General features: G+C 37.9%; 1 protein-coding gene across 5 annotated transcripts; it reads left to right on the top strand.

Annotated features, from left to right (window-relative positions):
- The first annotated feature begins 788 nt into the window (after nt 1-788).
- On the top strand, nt 789-18,635 carry PLCXD1 (phosphatidylinositol specific phospholipase C X domain containing 1). 5 transcript variants are annotated; one of them, XM_087938420.1, is made up of 9 exons: nt 811-1,140; nt 7,131-7,204; nt 7,806-7,854; nt 10,859-11,007; nt 12,309-12,445; nt 12,763-12,891; nt 16,372-16,527; nt 17,235-17,418; nt 18,126-18,635. In XM_087938420.1, the coding sequence occupies exons 3-9, from the start codon at nt 7,826-7,828 to the stop codon at nt 18,362-18,364; spliced, it is 1,023 nt and encodes a 340-aa protein (XP_087794546.1). In that variant the 5' UTR covers nt 811-1,140; nt 7,131-7,204; nt 7,806-7,825; the 3' UTR covers nt 18,365-18,635. The 5 variants fall into 5 exon arrangements, with proteins under 5 accessions (XP_087794545.1, XP_026563263.1, XP_087794546.1 ...); XM_087938419.1 differs by lacking the exon at nt 7,131-7,204 and having other exon boundaries at nt 789-1,140; XM_026707477.2 differs by lacking the exons at nt 7,131-7,204; nt 7,806-7,854 and adding an exon at nt 9,470-9,569 and having other exon boundaries at nt 1,065-1,140.
- Nucleotides 18,636-21,537: the final 2,902 nt, after the last annotated feature.

The following is a 21,537-nucleotide window of genomic DNA, read 5'->3' as shown; positions in this document are numbered from 1 at the left end:
CAGTATTTCTCAACCTTGTCAACTTTAATAGCTGGCTGGGGAATTCTGGGAACGGAATCCACACATCTTAACGTTGGCAAGGTTGACTGAGCCAGATATTTCTAACCAATCTTTCCCTTCCCCCACTTTGAGAAGGAATATGCAAACCATTCAGCCATACTATTGCTTTAGTTTAGTTAGAGCATTGTGCAGTCGCAGCCCACGTAATTTCTTTCGGGTTCCACTCTCACGGACATTAAAAAAAAATGAGGTAAACTGAAGTGTGCCTTGCGAAGACAACCGCTGCTAATTCAAATACTACACAAGCCTTGCCCGAAGCTTTGACAGTAATTGCTCTACGAGCTAGTTTTGTTTTTTTTTAAAAAAAAATATCTGTCCTGGAGGGTTTTCTGTGCTTCAGATGATTTCAGCACGTTGATTAAGGACAGGGGTTCCTCAAACTTAGCTGGCTGGAGAATGCTGGGAGTTGAAGTCCGCAAGTCTTACAGTGGCCAAGTTTGGAGACCTCTGATTTAGGAGACAGCAACGGGTACAGAATCAGTCCCGAAAACCCATCCTGGACCGGATCTTCTTCTATCCCGTTATTCGGAAATCAGCCCGGAATGCTCCCTAACCGATTTTTTGCACCGCAGACGAGCATCCGGTCTCATGCAGTCCACATTTACCGTACTTAGACGCACTGTCAACTCAGGCGACCCGATTCTCCGCCCGCATTCACACCACCTGCGCTTCGGCCGGCATTTCCCGCTTGGTTCGGGACCGAAGGAGGAGGAGCCGCGCTGTGGTGAGCAGACCAAGCGCGCGGCTGGTATTGCAAAGCAGCTCAAGCTTCGCGGCGGCGCTGCGGCAAGGAGATCTGAGTCCGATGCACTGCGGATTCCTTCGGGTCTCACTCACTCTCTCTCTCTCTCTCTCTCTTTGCAAAGATTGCTCAGGTGCTGATTTAAAACTGTGAGTAAACAAAAACAAATCCCAAAGCGCTGCGCTCATGTTGGGGAGGAAGACAACGATTTGAGGACTCCGGATCCCCGAGGGCACCGTGGGATCTGTTTTGAAAGGAGCGAGTTTTGAAAACTCTTCAGTCTGTTTCCTGGAACGGAGTGGCTTTGATTGATTGGTCCGCTCGCTTGTTCGCTGTCAGTAAGTAACAGAATGGGTTTCTTTTTCTTTTAATAATGATAATTCTTTTAATAATGATAAGATGAACGAGAAGAGTTGTTGGTCCTATTAATCCCTATTATGTTCGGAATTAAAGCCTTATTGTGGTTTATGAAATGTGTGAATAGGTTTTGCCACTTTATTGTACAAGGGGAAATCAGACTCTGTATTCTGGGATATTTCACTTTGGCATTGAAGCATTAATATGGCAATAATAATAATAATAATAATAATAATAATAATAATAATAATAATAATAATAATAATAATAATAATAATAATCGGAATATGTTGCTTGATGTTTTCTTTGCAATTTGACATTTTTGTTGGGTTACTCCAAGGGATGTAGCAATTCTACTGAACAGTGTTCCATTTGCCCCAAAGAAAGCAAACTTTCTTTGTGGGAAAAAAGAGCCTGAAGGGTCAAATATTCAAAGATCTTGTAAGCAATTGTCAAATAAAATAAAAATAAATAAAAATAAATAAAAAAGATGGAAGCTGTCTCTGAGATGCTCTTTGTCAGGGCAACCACACAATAAAAGGCCCCTTGCAATGGCCCTGATTCCAATTAGTGTTTTAGAAGCATCCAATTTTTTGGGTGCTTTCTGAGAAACTCAACTTGAGTTTGACCTGGTCCCCATGGTATATTTGGTTTTAACTTAAGCAGTTTATTGAAATGGGTTAAAAATTCATAGTGGTTTGTTATGGTTCAATGTATGAACCTGATCCAAATGCCTATAGCTGTCAGGATTCCAGCAGTTACCCCCTCATTTAAATCATGAATCTCATGCCAAACTTCCAAAACTTCAAAAGGATTTATTGGGAGTTAAAGCATCCGGTATTGCCTGGGTGTAGCCGACTCTGTGACACATAATTCATTGTCAACCTTGACCCTGGTTTCCCCCCATCCCCTGGGTGTATCATAATTCATATACTCCAATGAGACATATCCAGAGCCAAGAGTCATCAGTCATGCTCTCCAGTTAGAATTTTGCATGGTAGGAACTTCAGTCACCTAGTTACTATCTTTGAAAACTATTTATGGAATGCACTTTCGGTTGGCAAGGTGCTGCACTGCTCCTCCCTCTCTTTCTGTTGGCAACTCTAAAAAGACCATAGAAATGTTTTATGAGTTGACGATAGCTTTGTCCTGTCATTTGACAGCACTCAGTTGACCTTGGACCTAGCTAACAGTTGTATGGGAAACCATCAACTAGCAATATGGGTAGCCCTTGACTTGTGACCACAGTAGTATCATAAAATGTATTAAGTGATGCAGTCATTAAGTGACTGTACACAATTTTATTTCTTTTTTATTTGCCATAGTTGTTAAGCAGGACTTTACACGACTGCGACTTGTGGCCTTTCCTGCTGGCTTTCCCATTGACTTGGCTTGTTGGAAGCCAGCAGGGAGGATTACAAATTGCGATTCCATGACCATGGGATATTGCAGCCATCATAAATGTGTGACAGTTGCTAAGGACCTGAATCACACCTGTGATTGCTGGGACACTGCAACAGTTGTAAGTCACTTTCTTCAGTTCTATTGTAACTTTGAACTGTCACTAATGATGATTGTAAATTAAGGACTGCCTGTACTAAACATCTGCTAAAAATAATGGCTATATGAACAATACATACAAATGTAGTGTTTATGGAACAACAGCCCCTATGAAGAAACTACCAAGAAGAAAACCTTTGTCAAGCCTGAATTTGGTTAGGTAATGGAATTGTATGAATTCAGTTTGACACACTTGAGAGCTGGAAAGGGGGAGAGCTGAGGTGGATGGAGCTCCAGCCAAAACCACATAGCTGGATGGTGAGTCAGCCGTGTTCCAATGGTGGCTTGGCCAGAGGAAGGGGGAACGAATTTGCCAGGAAACCGCCTGACATCCTGGTTGGACAATGTGACATATTGTTTTGGAAAATTGAAAAAAAAATCTAGTTATAGTGATGTGGGAAGCTGGGAAACTTTCAGTATTGGCCTTCTACCAGCTAGTGCCAAGATGGTATATCCTAATAAACTTGTTCTTTGAGGAATTGGAATGCCTCATATTTCATTTTATAATGGTTGCCTTACTTTGAACATGACAACATTACCCCCATCTACACTGACAGGACAAGCAAGTTTATATAAAAGGAAGTGAACCCAATTCTGTTTCTGCACTGAAAATGTTACCTACTCAAGCATGAAACATCTGTATAAAAACAACTCAGCTCAGAAAGCACCAGGACTCCACAGTTCAACTCAGAGCTGTTGATATTCTCTTCCTTGCCAGTTCTCCACTGACATTGGGGTTCTCCATGTAGGCATCAAATGCTTCAGAAAGCATACAAATGAGAGAAATTTGCATGTAGGAAAACTTCCATCCAGGAACAGCTGTTCTTTTTGAATGAATAGCATGTCCACAAGTGTCAGATGCAGACTCCAGTAAATGGCAGAACTGGATGGAAAATAGCAAACTGGGCAAAAAAATATAATTATAATGACCATGGATATGCTTATATCTTATATTAAAAAATAATACCAGCACATCATAGATAACACCAAGGAGCAACTGGTGTCCCAGAATTATGTCCCAGAACATACAGTGTTGACAATTGCCACCAAGACTACATTTCTAAGACCAGCTTGAATGAGGAAAACAAAGCTTCAAAGCAAACTGCTCAAACTAAACCTAGGAGGAAAGAATCTGGCTGAGTTGTCAACTTGTCCAGCTGCCCACTATTCACAACAGAACACAATATCCTACATAAAGGCTTTAGTTATAACATATTGTAAATGATGTCAGTTATATTTTTTTGCAGTCTTGGAGGCAGCATTTAAAACCACAGAACTTATCACAGAAAGCCAAGAGAATGTAAGACAGATGATCCTATCAGAGACCGTAAGAGCACAGAACTAGAGCCAATTCAAAGCAGAGGACAGAACAACCCTCAAAAATCTAAAGAAGGACCAAACCATCATCATCCCCCCAAGCGGGCAAAGGTGGTACCACAGTCATGGTCAGATCACAAAGGAAAATGCATCCCTATAAATACCAACCCAGTGCAGAAACTAGACAACCTGATCAAGAGAACCCTTAACGAGCTAAACACAAAAAGTCAAATAATAAAAGAACAGTAGTGGGTGAAAAGCAGTGAATCCATCCTCCCACACTTCCAGGAACACCCCAAAATACACAAGCCTGGGCCTGGCATACCTTTTTTGATGGGTCCTTGGTGCTCTCTGAGCTTGGTGGTTTTCTTGAAGACATTTCAATACCTATATTAGATAACATCATCCGTGCTAGTCTAGAGCTGATGATGTTGCCTAGTTTGGGTAATGAAACATCTGCAAGAAAACTATCATGCTCAGAGAGCACCAAGCACCTCTCATTTCAACCCTGAGCTACAAATATTCTTCTTTATTTATACCTCTTTATCTAAGTGTATTGTTACCAGGGTCACCAAAATACAACACAGGTAAAAAATGGCTTGAACATTTCACAGAAGGCAGTGAATACTCTATCATATCCTCACTACAGGACCTCCAGATCTCCAATAATTGTAGAAGATGAGATTATGGTTTCATTTAGTGTCATAATAATCTTTACATCCATAGACCCAGAACTAACGAAAGAATCTATGGCAGCAGTACTACACAGCAAAGGTGGTATTCAGCAGGTTCTGACCGGTTCTGCAGAACCAGTAGTGGAAATTTTGAGTAGTTTGGAGAACCAGCAAATACCACCTCTGATTAGCCCCGTTCCCATCTATTCTTTGCCTCCCGAGTCCCAGCTGATCAGCTGGGCCTTCTTTTGTTGCCCTGCACAGGAGAACGGAGCTGGAAAGCAGCGTGGTGGGGAAGAAATGGGATTTTGCAGTAACCTTCCCCTGCCACACCCTCCAAGCCATCCCCACCAAGCCATGCCCACAGAACCAGTAGTAAAATTTTTTTGAATCCCACCATTGCTACACAGCACACCTAGCCTCCAACGAAGATTGAAATACCCACAAACATAAACTTTATCAACCTCTGCCTCCCCACCTACTTTCAGTTTGATGGGCAAATGTGCCAACCAATCAAAAGAATCCCCATGGGATCACCACTCTCAGGAGTCATAGCAGAGTCTATAATGCAGCATCTACAAATTATAGCCCTCCCACACAAACAATCAAAAGAATGGGTCTGGAATGTAGATGACACCTTTAGCATAATAAAAAGGGACAACTAGAGAAGACACATGAAACCATCAAGAACATCTTCAAAGGGATAAAATTTACAAGAGAGGAAGATGACAACCACACACTCCATCAGCAAAGGGATTAGTGGCAAATTAGAAACACAAGTCTATCAAACAACCATCTCCATTACACAAGTCTCCACCACTAAAATAACAACCTGGCTTTGTAAGAACATGGTTCAGAGGACCACAACCACACTGCAGCAACTCAGAACACCAGGAGGAGGAAACGAACTACATATACAATATTTTCCAACACCCATGCAACTTATCAAAAACTCCCTGACTACCCAATCCACTACAGCACAACCAAGACAAGCTATGAAAAGGATAATACTGCCATATATCAGAAACATCTGAGAAACAATCAACAGATTATAACCACATAGCTGTAGCTTACAAACCAACTAAAGTCTTCTGAAATGTCTTAAGTGATCCAAAAGACCCAATAGCCCAAGAAGAAAAACACACAAGTCATCTACAACATACAGTAAAAGGAGTATAACTGCCTCTGGCAGAAGACTAGCAGAGTGCATCCATGAATACCCACTAGTAATCAGAAAATATGATGAAAACTCCTGAATTTCAACCATAATGTCGACTGAGAAACTGTGACTATCCTAGACCAAACTAAATCCAAAACTACTTGGGAATTTTTGAAATTTTGGCCTCAGACAAATCAGCCATCAGCAAGTGCACAGAACTAAACAATATTTACATACCATTCAAAAGAGACAATAAAAAAGCTAAAATGGAAACAAAACAAAATTAAAAAAAAACAGAACACCATCTGGCCAGCAATCAAGATCCAGACAAGCAGAGATTAACACCAGGATTAACACCTGCCAAACAATCAAACAGTAAATAACAGCCCAATCAAAGTATTTAGGGGGAAAACATCACCCCCACCAACATTGTCAAGTGCAAGGTACTGTATATAACAGAGAGTAAACCCTGTTATATATCTTCCAGCATTGAAGATGTTACCTAATGGGGCAATGAAATGTCTGCATGAAAAACAATCCAGCTCAGAGCCACTCAGAACTCCAAATAGGAGAATTTCTTATTTCATAGAAGAGGGGGACTCATCGGATTACTTGAACTGGGTCATTGGTAACCGTGACACCCACTTTGAAGAGTGGTGGTTAAGAGGGTTTAGTATGGGGTGGAAGATCATCTCCGATAGTAGGTATGTATTTTTCTTTAGAGACCCACAGTAATCCCTTTGTGGTTATGGAAATAGGAAAACAGCAGGTAAGGTCTTAAACAGAATTAGGGGTATGTAGAACAGGCCCCTATTTATGCTAACCTAGAATGATCACATTGATTTCACTGGCAGACAGGTGAGAAAATCATAATCAGTAATCAGAAAGCCACTTCATATACTTACTAGAGAATAAATTTTTATTTATTTATTTATTTATTTATTTTGTCAAGCATGCATTTATATATATATGTATAAACATGATTATTAATACATGAAATAGATACAAATAAAAGGGAACAGGAGGACAGGCACGGTAGGTACGTTGGTGCACTTACGCACGCCCCCTTATAGACCTCTTAGGAATGGTGAGATCAACAGTAGACAGTCTGAGGTTAAAGTCAGGGGTGGGATTCTACCGGTTCAGACCTGTTCGGGTGAACCCCTTGTTCCGAAGATCAGCTGGCAGTGAACTGGTTCGCTGCGATATGGGCCCGCCTGCCTGCCCCTACTCCTTCCTGTGCTTTATTTCCTTTTGTTAGACACACAGCTGATTTGTGCGGTAGAGCGGTTTGCCGTGCCTCAGCTGTTTTGTTCACAGGGACTGCAGTAGAAGGTAAGTATTAGAGCTTTTTAAATCACGGAGCGCACATGTGCGCACAAAGTATGTGATCACCGAACCAGTTGTTACACCAGTGGAATCCCACCCCTGGTTAAAGTGATTGGGGTTAGTGGATAAAGTCTGAGAAGGTGTTTTTTTAATAATAAATCTTTTTCCTCTCTTGGGTTGGTATTTTAGACTGATTTGAAAATCTGAAGGCAAGATTAGAGGTTCCCTTAAATGTGATTGTACCTCCATATTTATATGGAGAAAGAGCAGAAGTATATTTCTAATTAGGATTATAACACCCAGTAAATATGAAAGGTTTCACTAATGCTGTAGGTTGCATCAATGTAAACAATGTCCTGAATGTACAGATAAAAAAATAAATATGTTTTTCCATATTTAACTATTTTAATAATTAAAGTTTCTGCCAATTTGGGAATGTGACTGTTAGATCTTTGCTGGAAGGGCATTGACTCTTGATGGCTGGGAGTGATGGAAGATGTTGTTCAGCACATCTGGAGGCTACTAGTTTGTAAAAAAAAGTTATAGAAATTGCTTGGATTCAACTGCTTTATTTTTTTTAAAAAAACATCATTTTTATAGCTGACAGTTCCAATTGCTGGATCCTCCATGGATACTGACATAGTGCACGCACGAAGGTATTTTTGAATGCAGAGCATTTCTTTCCTTTTTTTTGGATGGATCCAGATTGAAAAGCGATATATTTCCAGAAAAAAAACAGGGTATTTTTTAGTAATGAATTACTGCTTTAACTTGGTATCTATGGAAGAGATTGTCTATAGTGGAGTTATTTGCTTGGCTCAAAAAAATCACCTGGAACAACTTTTGGTGCTCACCAAATCTGGTAGATTTCTCTTTAATCTGCAACCAGTTGAATCCATGAAGATGTATGATGACAGGAATGAGGCATAATGAGATAATTTCAAGATCAAGAAGGTCTGACTTCTATGACACACTCCTCCAACAATTATATTTTTAACTGACAGTTTATGGGGGCAGGAAAATGACCCACTTAAGAAACAATAAGCAACACTCAAGAGGATTATATAGAAATAGGTCAATAGAGGAAGGACCTGCATCAGATAATCAGGCCGCATCTGCTTACATCTTGTAGAATCTGGTGGCAAAGCCATAAAATATCTATGTGGGATGAAGTTAAATTCAAATGAGCTTGTTGAAGAAAGTGCATGGCATAAATTAGACTGCACTGAATAACAGCATGCCTTCTAATCAATTTCTCCCAAATTACAAATATTTAATCATATTGGAGTTTGTAGTAATTGGGTGTTTTGTAACTCAGTGAAAATATACAATACTATAGAGTGTTTTTATTTTGGCCTTGGACAATATAAAGTAAAAACATCAACAATATGAAATTAAATGCAATATGTATTGACAGAAATGTACATCAAAGAAGACCACCATGTTCAGTGTTTTTAATGTGTATACTCAATAAAAAATTTAAAAAGCCAATATGAAATTAACAATTGCAATATGTAGAAACAGAATTTCTACTGAAGGTTGTGATAGATATGAACATCTATTTAATTTTGATTATTCTGTAATCCTTGGGGATGGTATGTTGAAATCATGGAACCAGTTAGTTAAAAAAATATATCCTAGTACCTTGATTAAGAAACCAAGTCTAGTGGTAGAAAATTGGCTGTGCCAATTTTTTTGGGGGGGGGGGGGGGTGTCCTTAGTTTTTCATAGAAACCCATCAGTTCACATAAACCTGATTGGTTCGGAAAACCAATTTAAAATAATTGTCTGAATCTTTTGTTAAAAATATCTCTCTTTTCACTGGATAGCTTATTAATGTGAATTGACTTTTGGAGCCAGCAATACAAATGTTGATCATGATTACGTGGGTTCATCTTATCTTGATCTATTGGATAGTCACTGAAGGTTATATCCCCATATGTATCAGTTATAGAAAGGAGTTGGGCCAATGAAATTATTGGGATGGCTTGGGATGATGATATTACTTATTGCTTGGTACTCAATTGCTTTGAAACTCATTGAATTTGGTACTCAATGCATTTTTGACTTGAAAATTTTGTCCTGGCACTCATCATTTGTTTGGTACCCAATGCACAAACTGGAAATTGTCAGTGTCACCTGCCTTGTGACTCATTACATTATTCCTTATGGGAAAAATTGTTTGGTACTGATTGGTTTTGGTACTTATCATGCCTCCCAGAACCAATTAATGAGTACCAAGGTACCACTGTATTACTTCCTCTATTACAGCCCACAGGGCAACCCTCTACATTTTATGATACAGCTGTCAGAAAATCTGAGAAACAGCAACCATGACCATCTCTCTGTGTGTGTCAAAATCTGAAACATGGTAAGCGTGGCAGCACAATCCACACTCTTCTCCTTTTGGACCTGTATTACACATACAATGAAATAGGAAGGGCTTGGATCACAAGGCTTCCTTACCCATTTTCAACCCTCCCCACATTCCACACATACAATGTGGATATCACTGATGCTGAGCCAGAATTGTGTGCGGAGTGGGGAATCTATGGGTTATATATCTAAAACTGGGAGGAAGGCACCAGAATGAGACTAGTATAAATGAACTTATACAAATTAACTCAAGTTAGCAATTATTGTCCAGTATTTTGGAATTACGGTTGTGATCATAACTCAAGGTATTATTTGACTGGACTTGATTTTTCAACATTTTGGGGGTGATAATTATGAATGAATGTGAATTCATATCCCCAATGATCTTTGCCCAAAGCAGAATAAACAGTGAAACAGGCAAAAAAAAAGTCACATATTAAAGTCACATGAGCTTGGGGTGCTGCAAATGGCCATAAAAGGTGAGCTGATTGCCAAGCGCCCCAAATGCAATCACATGGCTGAGGGTGTGTATGTGCATTGCCATAACTTGGAAAATAGGTTGTAAGTCTCTCTCTCTCTCTCTCTTCCTCCCTCCCTCCCTCCCTCTACACACATACACACTGTCAGGGCTCCAATAAATCCCCCTCATTCAAAGCAAAAGTCTCTAGCTGCATCTCAGAAAAAGTAAATTGGTTTATTAGTAATTGCCATGCAGGTGCATGGCTGGGTGCAGCCAGTACTAAATCACATCATACATTTCCCCCTTGACCCTGGTCTTTCCCCCACCCCACGGATGTGACTTCTCCAATAGGACACATCAGTCTCCAAGAGTCATCCATCATGCTCTCCAATAACCTTCTTACACTCGGACAACTTTGGGCTGCTGAGGTGATTATCTAGGCATTTCAAGAATGCCTTGTTTTCCCCCACTCCCTTTTTCTGGCAGCTAAAAAGACCAAAGGAGTATCTTTTTAGTACACACACACACACACACACACACACACACAAACACACACTTTTGAGTTGCTTGCACTTGAAAAGCAAGAAACAACGAACTGGAAAACAGATTATGTATATCCAGAAGAGAAAGCCCTACATAGCAAACAAACAAACAAACAAACAAACAAACCCCAACACCTTGCATCTATTCTACTTCAAGACCTTGGGAGAATAGCCAGGTTTTAAAGGATTTTGAGTATGTCATCAGGATGGAACGTGTGTGAGGATACTGGGTGAATTAAATTTGCATCTGCAGAACAGAGTTAAAACCTATTTTTTGTTTAGACCTTTTTCTAGGACATTATTTAAAATGGGAAAAAGGAAGAAAGAGGCAAAAAAGAAATCCATTAATCTGGGCAGTGAAACTGATAAGTGGATGTCTGATTTACCAGAAAGTCTTTGGGCTGTACCCCTCTCTAATCTGTCATTACCAGGTAAGTAATGCATTTTGAAATAAAATTGGATAATTGGAAAAAAAAATTTAAACACACCACACCACATTATAACATATCATAACATAACAACACATAACAGCACAACACAACGCAACATAACATAACATCATAACAAACATATTTAACATTACCTTTTCAACTTCTTAATAACTTTGCATATCTCTTCAAAAAGTGTAGAAATAAATGGTGGATTTGCCCAGTGCCACAGATATATCTGGGTGAACTTTAGAGCTTTAGAACATTCTATTGTGTTCTGTGCATCTTGTCAAATGTTTCTAAAATAAAAGGATGTTAGTGAAATCCAAACTTTAAACCACCCCTTGAAGAAAAAAAAAATCACCAAGGCCACGCAATGTTTTTTTTATTTTCCTTGCTCAGTCTGTAGTGGCAACCCATGCAGTTGGATGGGTGGGATATATCCTTTATTCCATGAATCTGAGAATCAGATAGAAGTTTTTTTTTTCAATTTCCCAACCTTCATAAACCCTGATTTAAAGAAATGCATAAGACCTCCCAGGATAGCTTTAATTGAACCTTATGAAATAAAAGTTGCTCAAATGCAGAGGCCTCCAAACTTGGCAACTTTAAGACTTGTGGATTTCAACTCACAGAATACCAAGTTTTGGGACCCCTGCTCTAATGGTTACCCAAACCAAGTCCTATCAATCTCTAAATTAAAGTGTGATGAAAATCACCCCCATTTGGATGATGCTCCAAAAAATAAAGAAGAACACAGGAAGAAACAAATCCCTGCACCATACATCTCCCAAGGGATGTCTGGTGCCAGAAGTACAGCACATATGAACCATCCAGGGCAGCAAAGCTGGCTGAGGAATTCTGGGAGTTGAAGTCCACAAGTCTTAAAGTTGCTAAGGTTGGAGACCCCTGATCCAGGGGATTCTTAGGTAGCACTTATATTTGATACAGATATCAAAGAAGGATTGTTTTAATGAAGAGAAGTGTGTTACCTTACTTTAACATTACAAAAGAAGCCATCCTTTGTTGATGATTACCTGATCACATTCAATCCTTTTGCTCTCAGGTGAGATTTATTACCTGTATTTATTACTTGTAATAATCTTTGATGGTTTGCTGGGAATTATAAAAAAAGCTCCAAAGGGCAGACTTGATGGACCACTAGATCTGTTTCTGCAGTCAGTTTACTCTGGTTTTACATTAGAGTAAGAAGAGTTTTAGAGTGAACTCTGGTGCAGTGGTAAGATTTGAAAAGGTTGACAAATGATTAGGATAAGGTTGACTTCATCTTTAATCCTATATAGGTAGTCATGATGCAATGACATATTGTCTGGATAAGAAATCAGAAGTCAGTGCGAACGGATCCAAATTGTTGCAGCTACTAGATAAACATATGCATTGCATAGTGCACCCTATTATTTTGAGATGGTCAATAACACAGGTAAATATTTTTGGACTTTCCACTTTGTCTTTTTTGAGCTCTGTTTTTCCAATATTAAATTTGCTTATTTTTTTTGTTTCTGCAATACACAGAATAATGCAGGTATCATAAGAAAGAGAAAAATTATTGGATGAAAGTGGTCTATGTTCCATTTATTTTGTGTTATATTATGGATTTTACCATTGCAGACTGCAATCCAAAATTGTCTTCCTAAAACTGTTTAAAATTTATGAAATGTATAACATTGAAACATAATTACATATATCTTTCTTGCAAGCATTTTGGAAACCTTTGGATTTTTTTTTTTAACTTTTCAGGATCTGACTGTGTTGGAACAATTGGATGCTGGAATTAGGTATTTCGATTTTAGAATAGCTCACAAACCTGATGATCCTTCCATGAAATTATACTTTGTTCATATGTTATATACAACGGTGGAAGTTGAGGTACATTTTCTTAAGTTAAATCCATTGAAATAATTGTTTTAAGTGAAATACACTATTTAAAAAATGTGTTGTGAAGTGTCCCTTCTGTACAGAACTGAGGAAACCCACCATTTTGGTAGTAATATGCTTTTTTCCCCCTGTTCTGGCAGAGTGGAGACTCATTTATGTTATCAGAATTAGAAAACAACTATTTCCTTTGTCCCTAAAAGCTAGATATTGATTTCTCATATAGATATTCCCTACCATGAACAATTGCATTTGGTCCAGAATCTCCATTTTGACTTCTTGTCCAACGCCATCATATCTTTTGAAGAATTCTAGAAATGTAAACATTTGCCATGTTGTATCCCGTTTTTGTTGTGTTAGGCATTTTTAGATTTATTTGTAAATATTTTTAGATATTTTTTAAATTTGTAAACCAACATAAAGCACAATGGGGAAACTAATGTTGGAAGCAGGAATTTCCTATAGTTCTGTCAGTGATTTTTAGATCATATAGATTGTGTCCAGACCATGTGTTGTCATTTTGCAGCAATAAAATAAGCTCAAACTCTCCACCAAAGTAATATCGAAGTATCCCAAGACTGAGTTAAACAAATAGAACCATCTTATGAAGAAAGAAAAACCTTTTGGAAAATTGGATGGCAGATTTTGTAACAATATTATCATAAATTAAGTAGGAAAATGCCAGATTAACTTGCTAACATAAATGCATGTCAGATTTGATAGATACTGCAAACACTGTTCTGCTATGTATGTTAAATAGTAGCAGTTTCTCACTGGTTCCAAAGTGAGGTTGTCTTGCTTGTTTATTTGCTTCAAAATAAGTACATTGGTTACCTGTATTATTCAACTCATGATACCTTCTGAAGGCTTAAGGTAATACCAAGCCACTAAATGACTAAGAATAATAATAAAATATATAACGTTGATGAAATTGAAGTTAATGGGACCTTACAACAAAACAATGGTGGCCTCTGATAGTGAGGTTGGAAAGAGTCAGGAATAGTTGAGACCAGAAATGTTAGCTAAGATTATTTCTGTTAAAATTGGTGATGATTTCCATATGAAACTTAAATACATGTTACTTATGAACTGCAACCTTTGTGGTTACAGTATAATCTAATGTTTAGATATAGCAATTTTGAAGATACAGTTGAATTTGACATGGTTTTCAGTGATAAGGTTTAGAAATTTCTAAATTTCTAGTATTATAGAAACACTATAGTTTAGTTTTTAGTTTATTATATTGTCTTTGCACCTCATACAACAAAATTAATGCCATCTTCAGTGTACAGTATAATTATGAAAATAAAACACAAACACACATTCTTCACATTCTATACAATTGAATTGGAAACCCCTGATATTGCATTAATATTGCACTATACCGTAGAATTCAGTATAGTTACTGCTCTGGGATAGAAGCTATTTTTCAGCCTGTATGTCCTTGTTTTTATTATCCTGTACCATTTGCCAGATGGTAATTGTTCAAAAAAAAAAAAGGTGCCCAAGATGAGATGGATCTTTAACAATGTTTTTAACTTTCTTAAGGCAGTGGGAGCTATAAAGCTCTTCCAAAGAGGGGAGAGGGCAACCAATGATCCTCTGGGCAATGACGTTAATACTCTGGAGTGCTATCCTATCTGCCACTGTGCAATTGGCAAACCATACAGAGGTGCAGTAAGTTAAGATACTCTCTATGGTGCAGCGGTAGAAGGTCACCAGCAGTTTTTCATTCAATTGTTGTTTTCTGAGAAGTCTCAGGTAGTATAATCTCTGCTGGGCTCTTTTAACCAGTGTTGCAATGTGAGCATCACAGGTCAGGTCCTCTTTTATGATAACACCCAGAAATTTAAAACTAGCCACATTCTCCACTTGTTCTCCATCGATAGCCAAGGGCTGGATGTTTGATCTATTCCTTCCATAATCCACTATAAGCTCCTTGGTCTTATTGGTGTTAAGGACCATATTATTGTTTCCACACCACGAAGCAATCAGTCCATCTCATCTTGATGGGCAGACTCATTCTGCCCACCACTGTTGTATCATATGCAAATTTAATAATAGTATTACTGGTATGAGTGGGAATGCAGTCATGAACATAAAGAGTATAGAGTCAGGGAATCAACATGCAACTCTGTGGTGTAGCAGTGTTAAGAATAAGGGCTGAAGATGTATGATTACCTAATCTGACCCTCTGAGAACAGCCATACAGGAATTCCCCAATCCAAAAGCAGATTGAATAAGGAACCCCAAGATCCATAAGTTTATAATATATATATAATAATATTTCTATAATACTAGTATTATATAGGATCAATACTTCATTTACTGTAGCTTCCATTAAAATGAATTTAAATCAACCCAGAACTAATTTGCCCCATTGATTTCAACAGGATGTACATTAAATGAAGTTGGTTTGGATAAAACCCAATGCATTAAGTCAGGAAGTGGCCAGCTTTCAAGATATGAATTTCCTAATAATCACTGCGTGAATTAACTCCTAAACTTGTGCTTAGTAAAGATTCAGAAATGATCATACTGACTCAGGCATTCATGCCACGGCAGCTCCATGTCACATCCAGTTACATATTTTGCTCTGTTGTAAAAATTATTAAGATTCCACAGTGCTTATTATAGCATAAATTCCTAGTTAAAAAAAAACCTCAACTCTTCTGAATAACAGGACTATCTTTAGCAAAATTCATTTGGTCATGCTTTGATGTATCTTCTAGGTGCAAACAATTTTGAACAATGTCTTCAATTTTTTTTAACAGATGTCATCATTGTTAGGCTAGAATATTCTCTCTCTCTAGAATATTCTCTCTCTCTCTCCCTCTCTCCCTCTCTCTCTCTCTCTCCCTCCCTCTGTCCCCTCCCTTCCTCCCTCTGTCCCTTATCATTTTGCAGCACATTTGACAACTGATTTTTTAGGATCAAGTCAAGAAAGCGACTCCCAAATGATTGGCCAAGGAGCATTTGTACAGGAATATTCTGCAGAATTTCAACAATCTGTTTAGGATCAGGGCTGCAATTAAAGAGCATAGTAACAATTCTGGAGAAAAAGAATAGTGTTGTTCCTGTCTCTTTGGATAATGTTCTTTTTAAGAAGGATAATCTTTTTTAACATACTAGTAATTTTCAGTTTGTTGGATTACAAATACTTTATAAAACATGACAATTGAAGCTAAGCTTTCTAGAAATCACAATGTAGATAATATTTCATAGTTATGGTAACATTTAGTTGGATTTTGTATGGTTTGCTAGATTATAAGTTTATGTACATCAAACAGAAAAGAATATGCAAATAGCAAGTTTCCAGTTCACATGGAATATCCTATACAATGAATATCTCCTGGTCTGATAGTATGATACAATAGCATTGAGAAATTTGCCAATTATAATTGATTCATTTTCCTTCTGTCACAAATCCATGTCTCACAGTGTATATTATCAATCTTACATTGATTTTTATAGGTTATTCTGTGGGACATTTTACGATGGTTGAAAAATCATCCTTGGGAGGTTGTTGTTCTAGCTTTCAGAAATTTTGATGGCTTGGATGGGAATCATCACAAACATTTGGTCTCCTGTATACAGAAGATCTTCAGTTACAGATTGTGTCCTAGAAATGTGAGTTGCTTAGAAAACGTAGTTTTAATATTTTGAGACTGTGAGATTCCTAATTCACTTTGGTCAGATATTGTGTTGTGGGAATATGGAGTGATCATATACAACTCTGAGTTATACTGTAATACTTGGCAAAATTTGAACAATTCTGGGTAATAGTAAATAGTACAAATTTTGTTTGTTTGTTTGTTGTTGTTTTTGTTTTCCCAGATTTTGTTCTATTGTACTTTACTAATTTATTTGATTCTTTTTTGTTAGTTTTTATTGTTTTTTATTTTTATTTTTTGTTTTAAATATGGTTTTACATTGTCTAAGCTGCCTCGAGTCGCCATGGGCGAATACGCGGTGATATAAATAAAATAAAGTAAATAAATAAATAAATAAAATGACTCCCGCAGAACTTTTCCAATCGAATTCATCACAGCTGTATCCCAAGTCACTTTGATATGAATAATAGAGAGTAAAGGGATCAGGCTAGAAAGTGGGAGCCTGTGAGTTCTAATTCCACTTTAGCTATGAAAGCCAGTTGAGTACTTTGGACTAGTCATTCTTTCTCTTAGCCCAACTCACCTCACAAGGTTGCTATTGTGGGGAAAATAGGAGGAGGAAGGTATGTTGCATATGTTTACTGTCTTGAATTATTTGTAAAAATAATAAAGGTGGGATATAAATAATTGAAATACAAAATGTTATCTTATTCTTCCTTTCAGATTATTCCAACCCTGCACAATATGTGGTCAAATGGATACCAAGTTATTGTGTCTTATGACAACATAATGCAGGTGGTACAACATAGTGAATTGTGGCCTGAAATTCCATACTGGTGGGGAAATAAGGATACAGCACAAAAGCTTATTGAGTTTTTGGAAAAAAAGAAGCAAAGTGGTCGCCCAGGTATTTGTCCTTGTGCATACATGGTGTATATCCTGAATCAGCTCCTGAGCTCCCCTCCAGGAGCATTCCCACATATATCCACCAAGACTCAGCAACCAGCTTTTGTGATGATGGAACAAAAACCACAAAAAACAAAAAAGCCAAGCAATCTTCAGTTTATGAGGATTTGCTTTAGGTCTGGTGATCAAATCAGGAGGAAGTCACTGATGTTCCTCTGTCCCTAGTGATATTACTCCAATTTGATGAGATTTCCTGCAGCCCATTTTTTTTGGCTGGAAACAAGATTCCAAAATTTTCACATTATTCAAAAATGTGTTCCCATCTTTGCAGTCAGATGGATATATGTACAAATACTTTTCATATTAAAAAAAGCTTTAATATGAGCAGAGCAACATTTGATATACTGAATAACAAGGATGTTGAAAACACCTGTTTTAATTTGGGTCGACTTGGGGATACTCAGGCAAACATTTCTAAAGTGAATTTGGGATTCATCCAAAATAAGATGTAAGAAAGGTATATTCTTTCTGCTCCTTAGTTGCCAGTAACCTGAGGGATGCTCATAATGCATATGGTTTGCAAATAAAGCGAGTTACCATATCCTACTAAAATAAATGGATGAGACATTCCCTTCTTTGGAGAATTGTTGGTAATTGTTACAAGAAACAAATGGCAATTCTTATTCCTGTTTTTTTTCTGCCTTTCAGATGGATTATTTGTCGCAGGAATCAATCTTACCGCAGATTTAGGATATATTTTGACAAATATAAACAGCTCTGTTAAAAAAATGGCTCTGAAGGCTCTTCCATTCCTAAATTTGTGGGTAAAGAAACAGCATCCTGGATCAAAAAAGGATTGCATTAACATCATTGCTGGAGACTTCATAGAAAAGAATAATTTTGTAGAGAATGTGATAAACCTTAATAGCAAACTGATTTCACAATAACTCTATTTTGATCATTTTGAAAGGAGATGATGGGAGATGATTGTTTTGAAAGGAGATGATGGGACTAACTGCAAGGATAAAGTAAGATATAATATAGTAAATAATTCCCTTACTCATATTTTAACTTGCAGTTAAGTATTTATTTAAAAACTGTATTTAAACATCACTGTAGAAAATGTCATAATTTTAAAAAAAAACTTCATGGAAAAATGGTTTTCCTGCAAAATGTGCAGCATCTACAAAATTTTGAAACATGGAGAACTTTGATCAACTAGTTAGTACTGAAATATTACTGTAGAGGTAGTATGTTTGAGTATCTCTGTGCTGTCCCGCTCACTTGCACACACATGTAACAGTGCTTTAGTAGATTTATTATTGTTCCATGGCAATTCCCTACACCAAAACCTCAGAACTGTCCCAATTACATCCAGCCAAAAGCAGACCTATGTTAATCCACACAGCAGTGGCCAATGAGTCGACAAAGTACTTGTAAGGTTTTCAGGCAAGACAAATCCACCAGGTAGAATTAAATCCACAGCACAAGGAAATTCATGAGGCAAGAAAAATCCAGAGTTCACAAGCCATGATCCAAAGTCAAGGCATGGTGTCAATCCAAAGCAAGCCAGTCATCCCAGTCCCGAAGAAAAAAACTGCCTGAATGACTTACCGACCTATTGCATTAACATCTGTAGTGATGAAGTGCTTCAAGAAATTGTTTCTTCAACACCTTAGGTCATGCCTCCCACCAAATTTTGACCAATACCAGTTTGCTTACAAGGAGAATAGCAGAGGTAGTATTCAGCAGGTTCTGACCAGTTCTGGAGAACCGGTAGTGGAAATTTTGAGTAGTTCGGAGAACCGGTAAATACCAGCTCTGACTGGCCCCGCCCCCATCTATTCCCTGCCTCCCGAGTCCCAGCTGATCGGCTGGGTCTTCTTTGGTTGCCCTGCACAGGAGAACAGAACTGGAAAGCAGGTTAGTGGGGTGGGGAGGGAATGTGGATTTTGCAGTAACCTTTCCCTGCCAGGCCCACCAAGCCACACCTACAGAATTGGTAGTAAAATTTTGAATCCCACCACTGGAGAGCAGGTCGACAGATGACACCATAGCTACTGGTTTACATTTTGTAGTGAGTCATCTAGAGAAACCCGGAAACTATGTCAGAATGCTTTTCATAAACTACAGCTTGGCCTTTAACACCATTCTGCCGAGCATCCTCATTGAAAAGTTGACTGACTTGAATTTCTGGATTAAAAACTTTCTGATGGATCAGCTACAGTGAGGGCTGGGTCTTTCATATCCTCCTCCCTGAAGGTAGGCAGAGCTGAAAATCTAGCCAAATGATTTGAATGTAAATATAATGACATCTTTAGTGACATTAACTGTATACTATAAAACTGTAAGTGTTTAAGTAGGCCAGAGGCTTAGCAGTATGCAAAAAGCAAAAAGCACAGTTTTTTAATTCTATTTTTTTAAATCTCTCTCAGGTTTGGCTGACTTTTTCAAGTATAAAAAGGTAGGAAGGGTATTTGTTGCTGTATTGGCAGCTGTAAAGTGGAAAATTGTATTCAACTTTCCATAAATGCAGCTATAAAATGAGAAAGAAAAATATCTGGGGCAACCAGCTCTAAATATTAAGTATTTCTTTGGCCAGGACTTTTCAGTTCAAGGTCACACTTGGTTTATGAGTGATATACTGTGGAGAACACTCCCCAAAGAGTTGGTACCAAGATAAAAGCCATATTTAAAACCAATTAATTTGTATTAATATTATATTAGCTAAAGTTAATATTATTAAAGTTAATATTTTTACATGTAATCATTTTCCTTTTGTGTAGCAGGGAAACATACAATTCAGTAGTGATTTCTGGAGGAATGCCAAAGCTGCATATGGAACTCTGGAAGTCATGTCCCTATGTTGTATTCTGTAATTGCAGATGGATTTCAGTGGTTTAAATTTTCACGGAGTGAAGGGGTGGGCTACAAAAACATTCAAGAAATTAGCCCAAATAAGAGAAGCAGCAATGATGGATGAAGGCCTAGGTCTAGGACAAATTCTGATTTGGTCAGTAAGCTACACAAGAAGTTCTCAAAGCCAAGGTAGAATAAAGCTTCAATAAAATACACAATATTTCTACAATTAACTTTCATAGAGGGTGATGGAAGGTCTGCTCAAAGTGGTTCAGAGCAGAGGTGGTATTCAGCAGGTTCTGACCAGTTCTGGAGAACTGGTAGCGGAAATTTTGAGTAGTTCAGAGAACCGGCAAATACCTCCTCTGACTGGTCCCACCCCCATCTATTCTCTGCCTCCCGAGTCCCAGCTGGGTCTTCTCTTGTTGCCCTGCACAGGAGAATGGAGCAGAAAAGCAGGTTAGTGTGGTGGGGAAGGAATGGGATTTTGCAGTATTCTTCCCTTGGAGTGAAGCGGGATTGGAGATTTTACAGTATTCTTCCCCTGCCACGCCCACCAAGCTAGCCCATTAAGCCACACCATGCCCACAGAACCGGTAGTAAAATTTTTTGAATCCCATCACTGATTCAGAGTTAAGAACTTAATCTAGCAGACAGGTGCAATGTGGCTTGTTAAATTATATTCTATTTTCATATTTAGGTTGACAATTTATATAAATTTTATGTTGACAGACAGAAAACAGTAGTCATCACAACTTAATATACCCAAAGTTGATATGGTTGTGATGTAAGTAGTAGATTATTATTGATAGTTAGGTTTATGGCCGTTTCTTTCTCCAGCAGAAGATAGTTTACACGGGATTACCCATCAGTTTATATCCATATTTTATCCCACAAAATGGTGAGACTAATCAGACCAAGAATGTTTAACTGGATCAAAGTCAATAAAATTTCCATGGCTGAGATAATAGCCTTGTTCTCTCTAGTTCAGGACTGCCCTGGGAAACAGGACTTAACTTTCCTGAAGAAAGGAAATTGTTTCATGATGGCTGAGGTTTATGAGGTTGTATAGTATCTTCTTTCACGGACGATGGATTAGGAATGGGAAGTGGACTATGAATAGCACCCTCCCAACCATTTTCTTGATCAACCACCGCAAATAACTGTATGCTGAGATGTTTGCTCTGAGAATCTTCCACAATACCTGTAGCAGGAGTGACAATAACTAATTCTGTACCTCAAAAATAGAATTAAGCTAATG

This window comes from Pseudonaja textilis, chromosome 8 (assembly GCF_049901715.1).
Source record: "Pseudonaja textilis isolate UNSWEBS1 chromosome 8, rPseTex1.2, whole genome shotgun sequence".
Lineage (NCBI taxonomy): Eukaryota > Metazoa > Chordata > Lepidosauria > Squamata > Elapidae > Pseudonaja > Pseudonaja textilis.
Note: the sequence above shows the minus strand (reverse complement) of the source record. Positions and strands in the feature narration are given on the sequence as shown.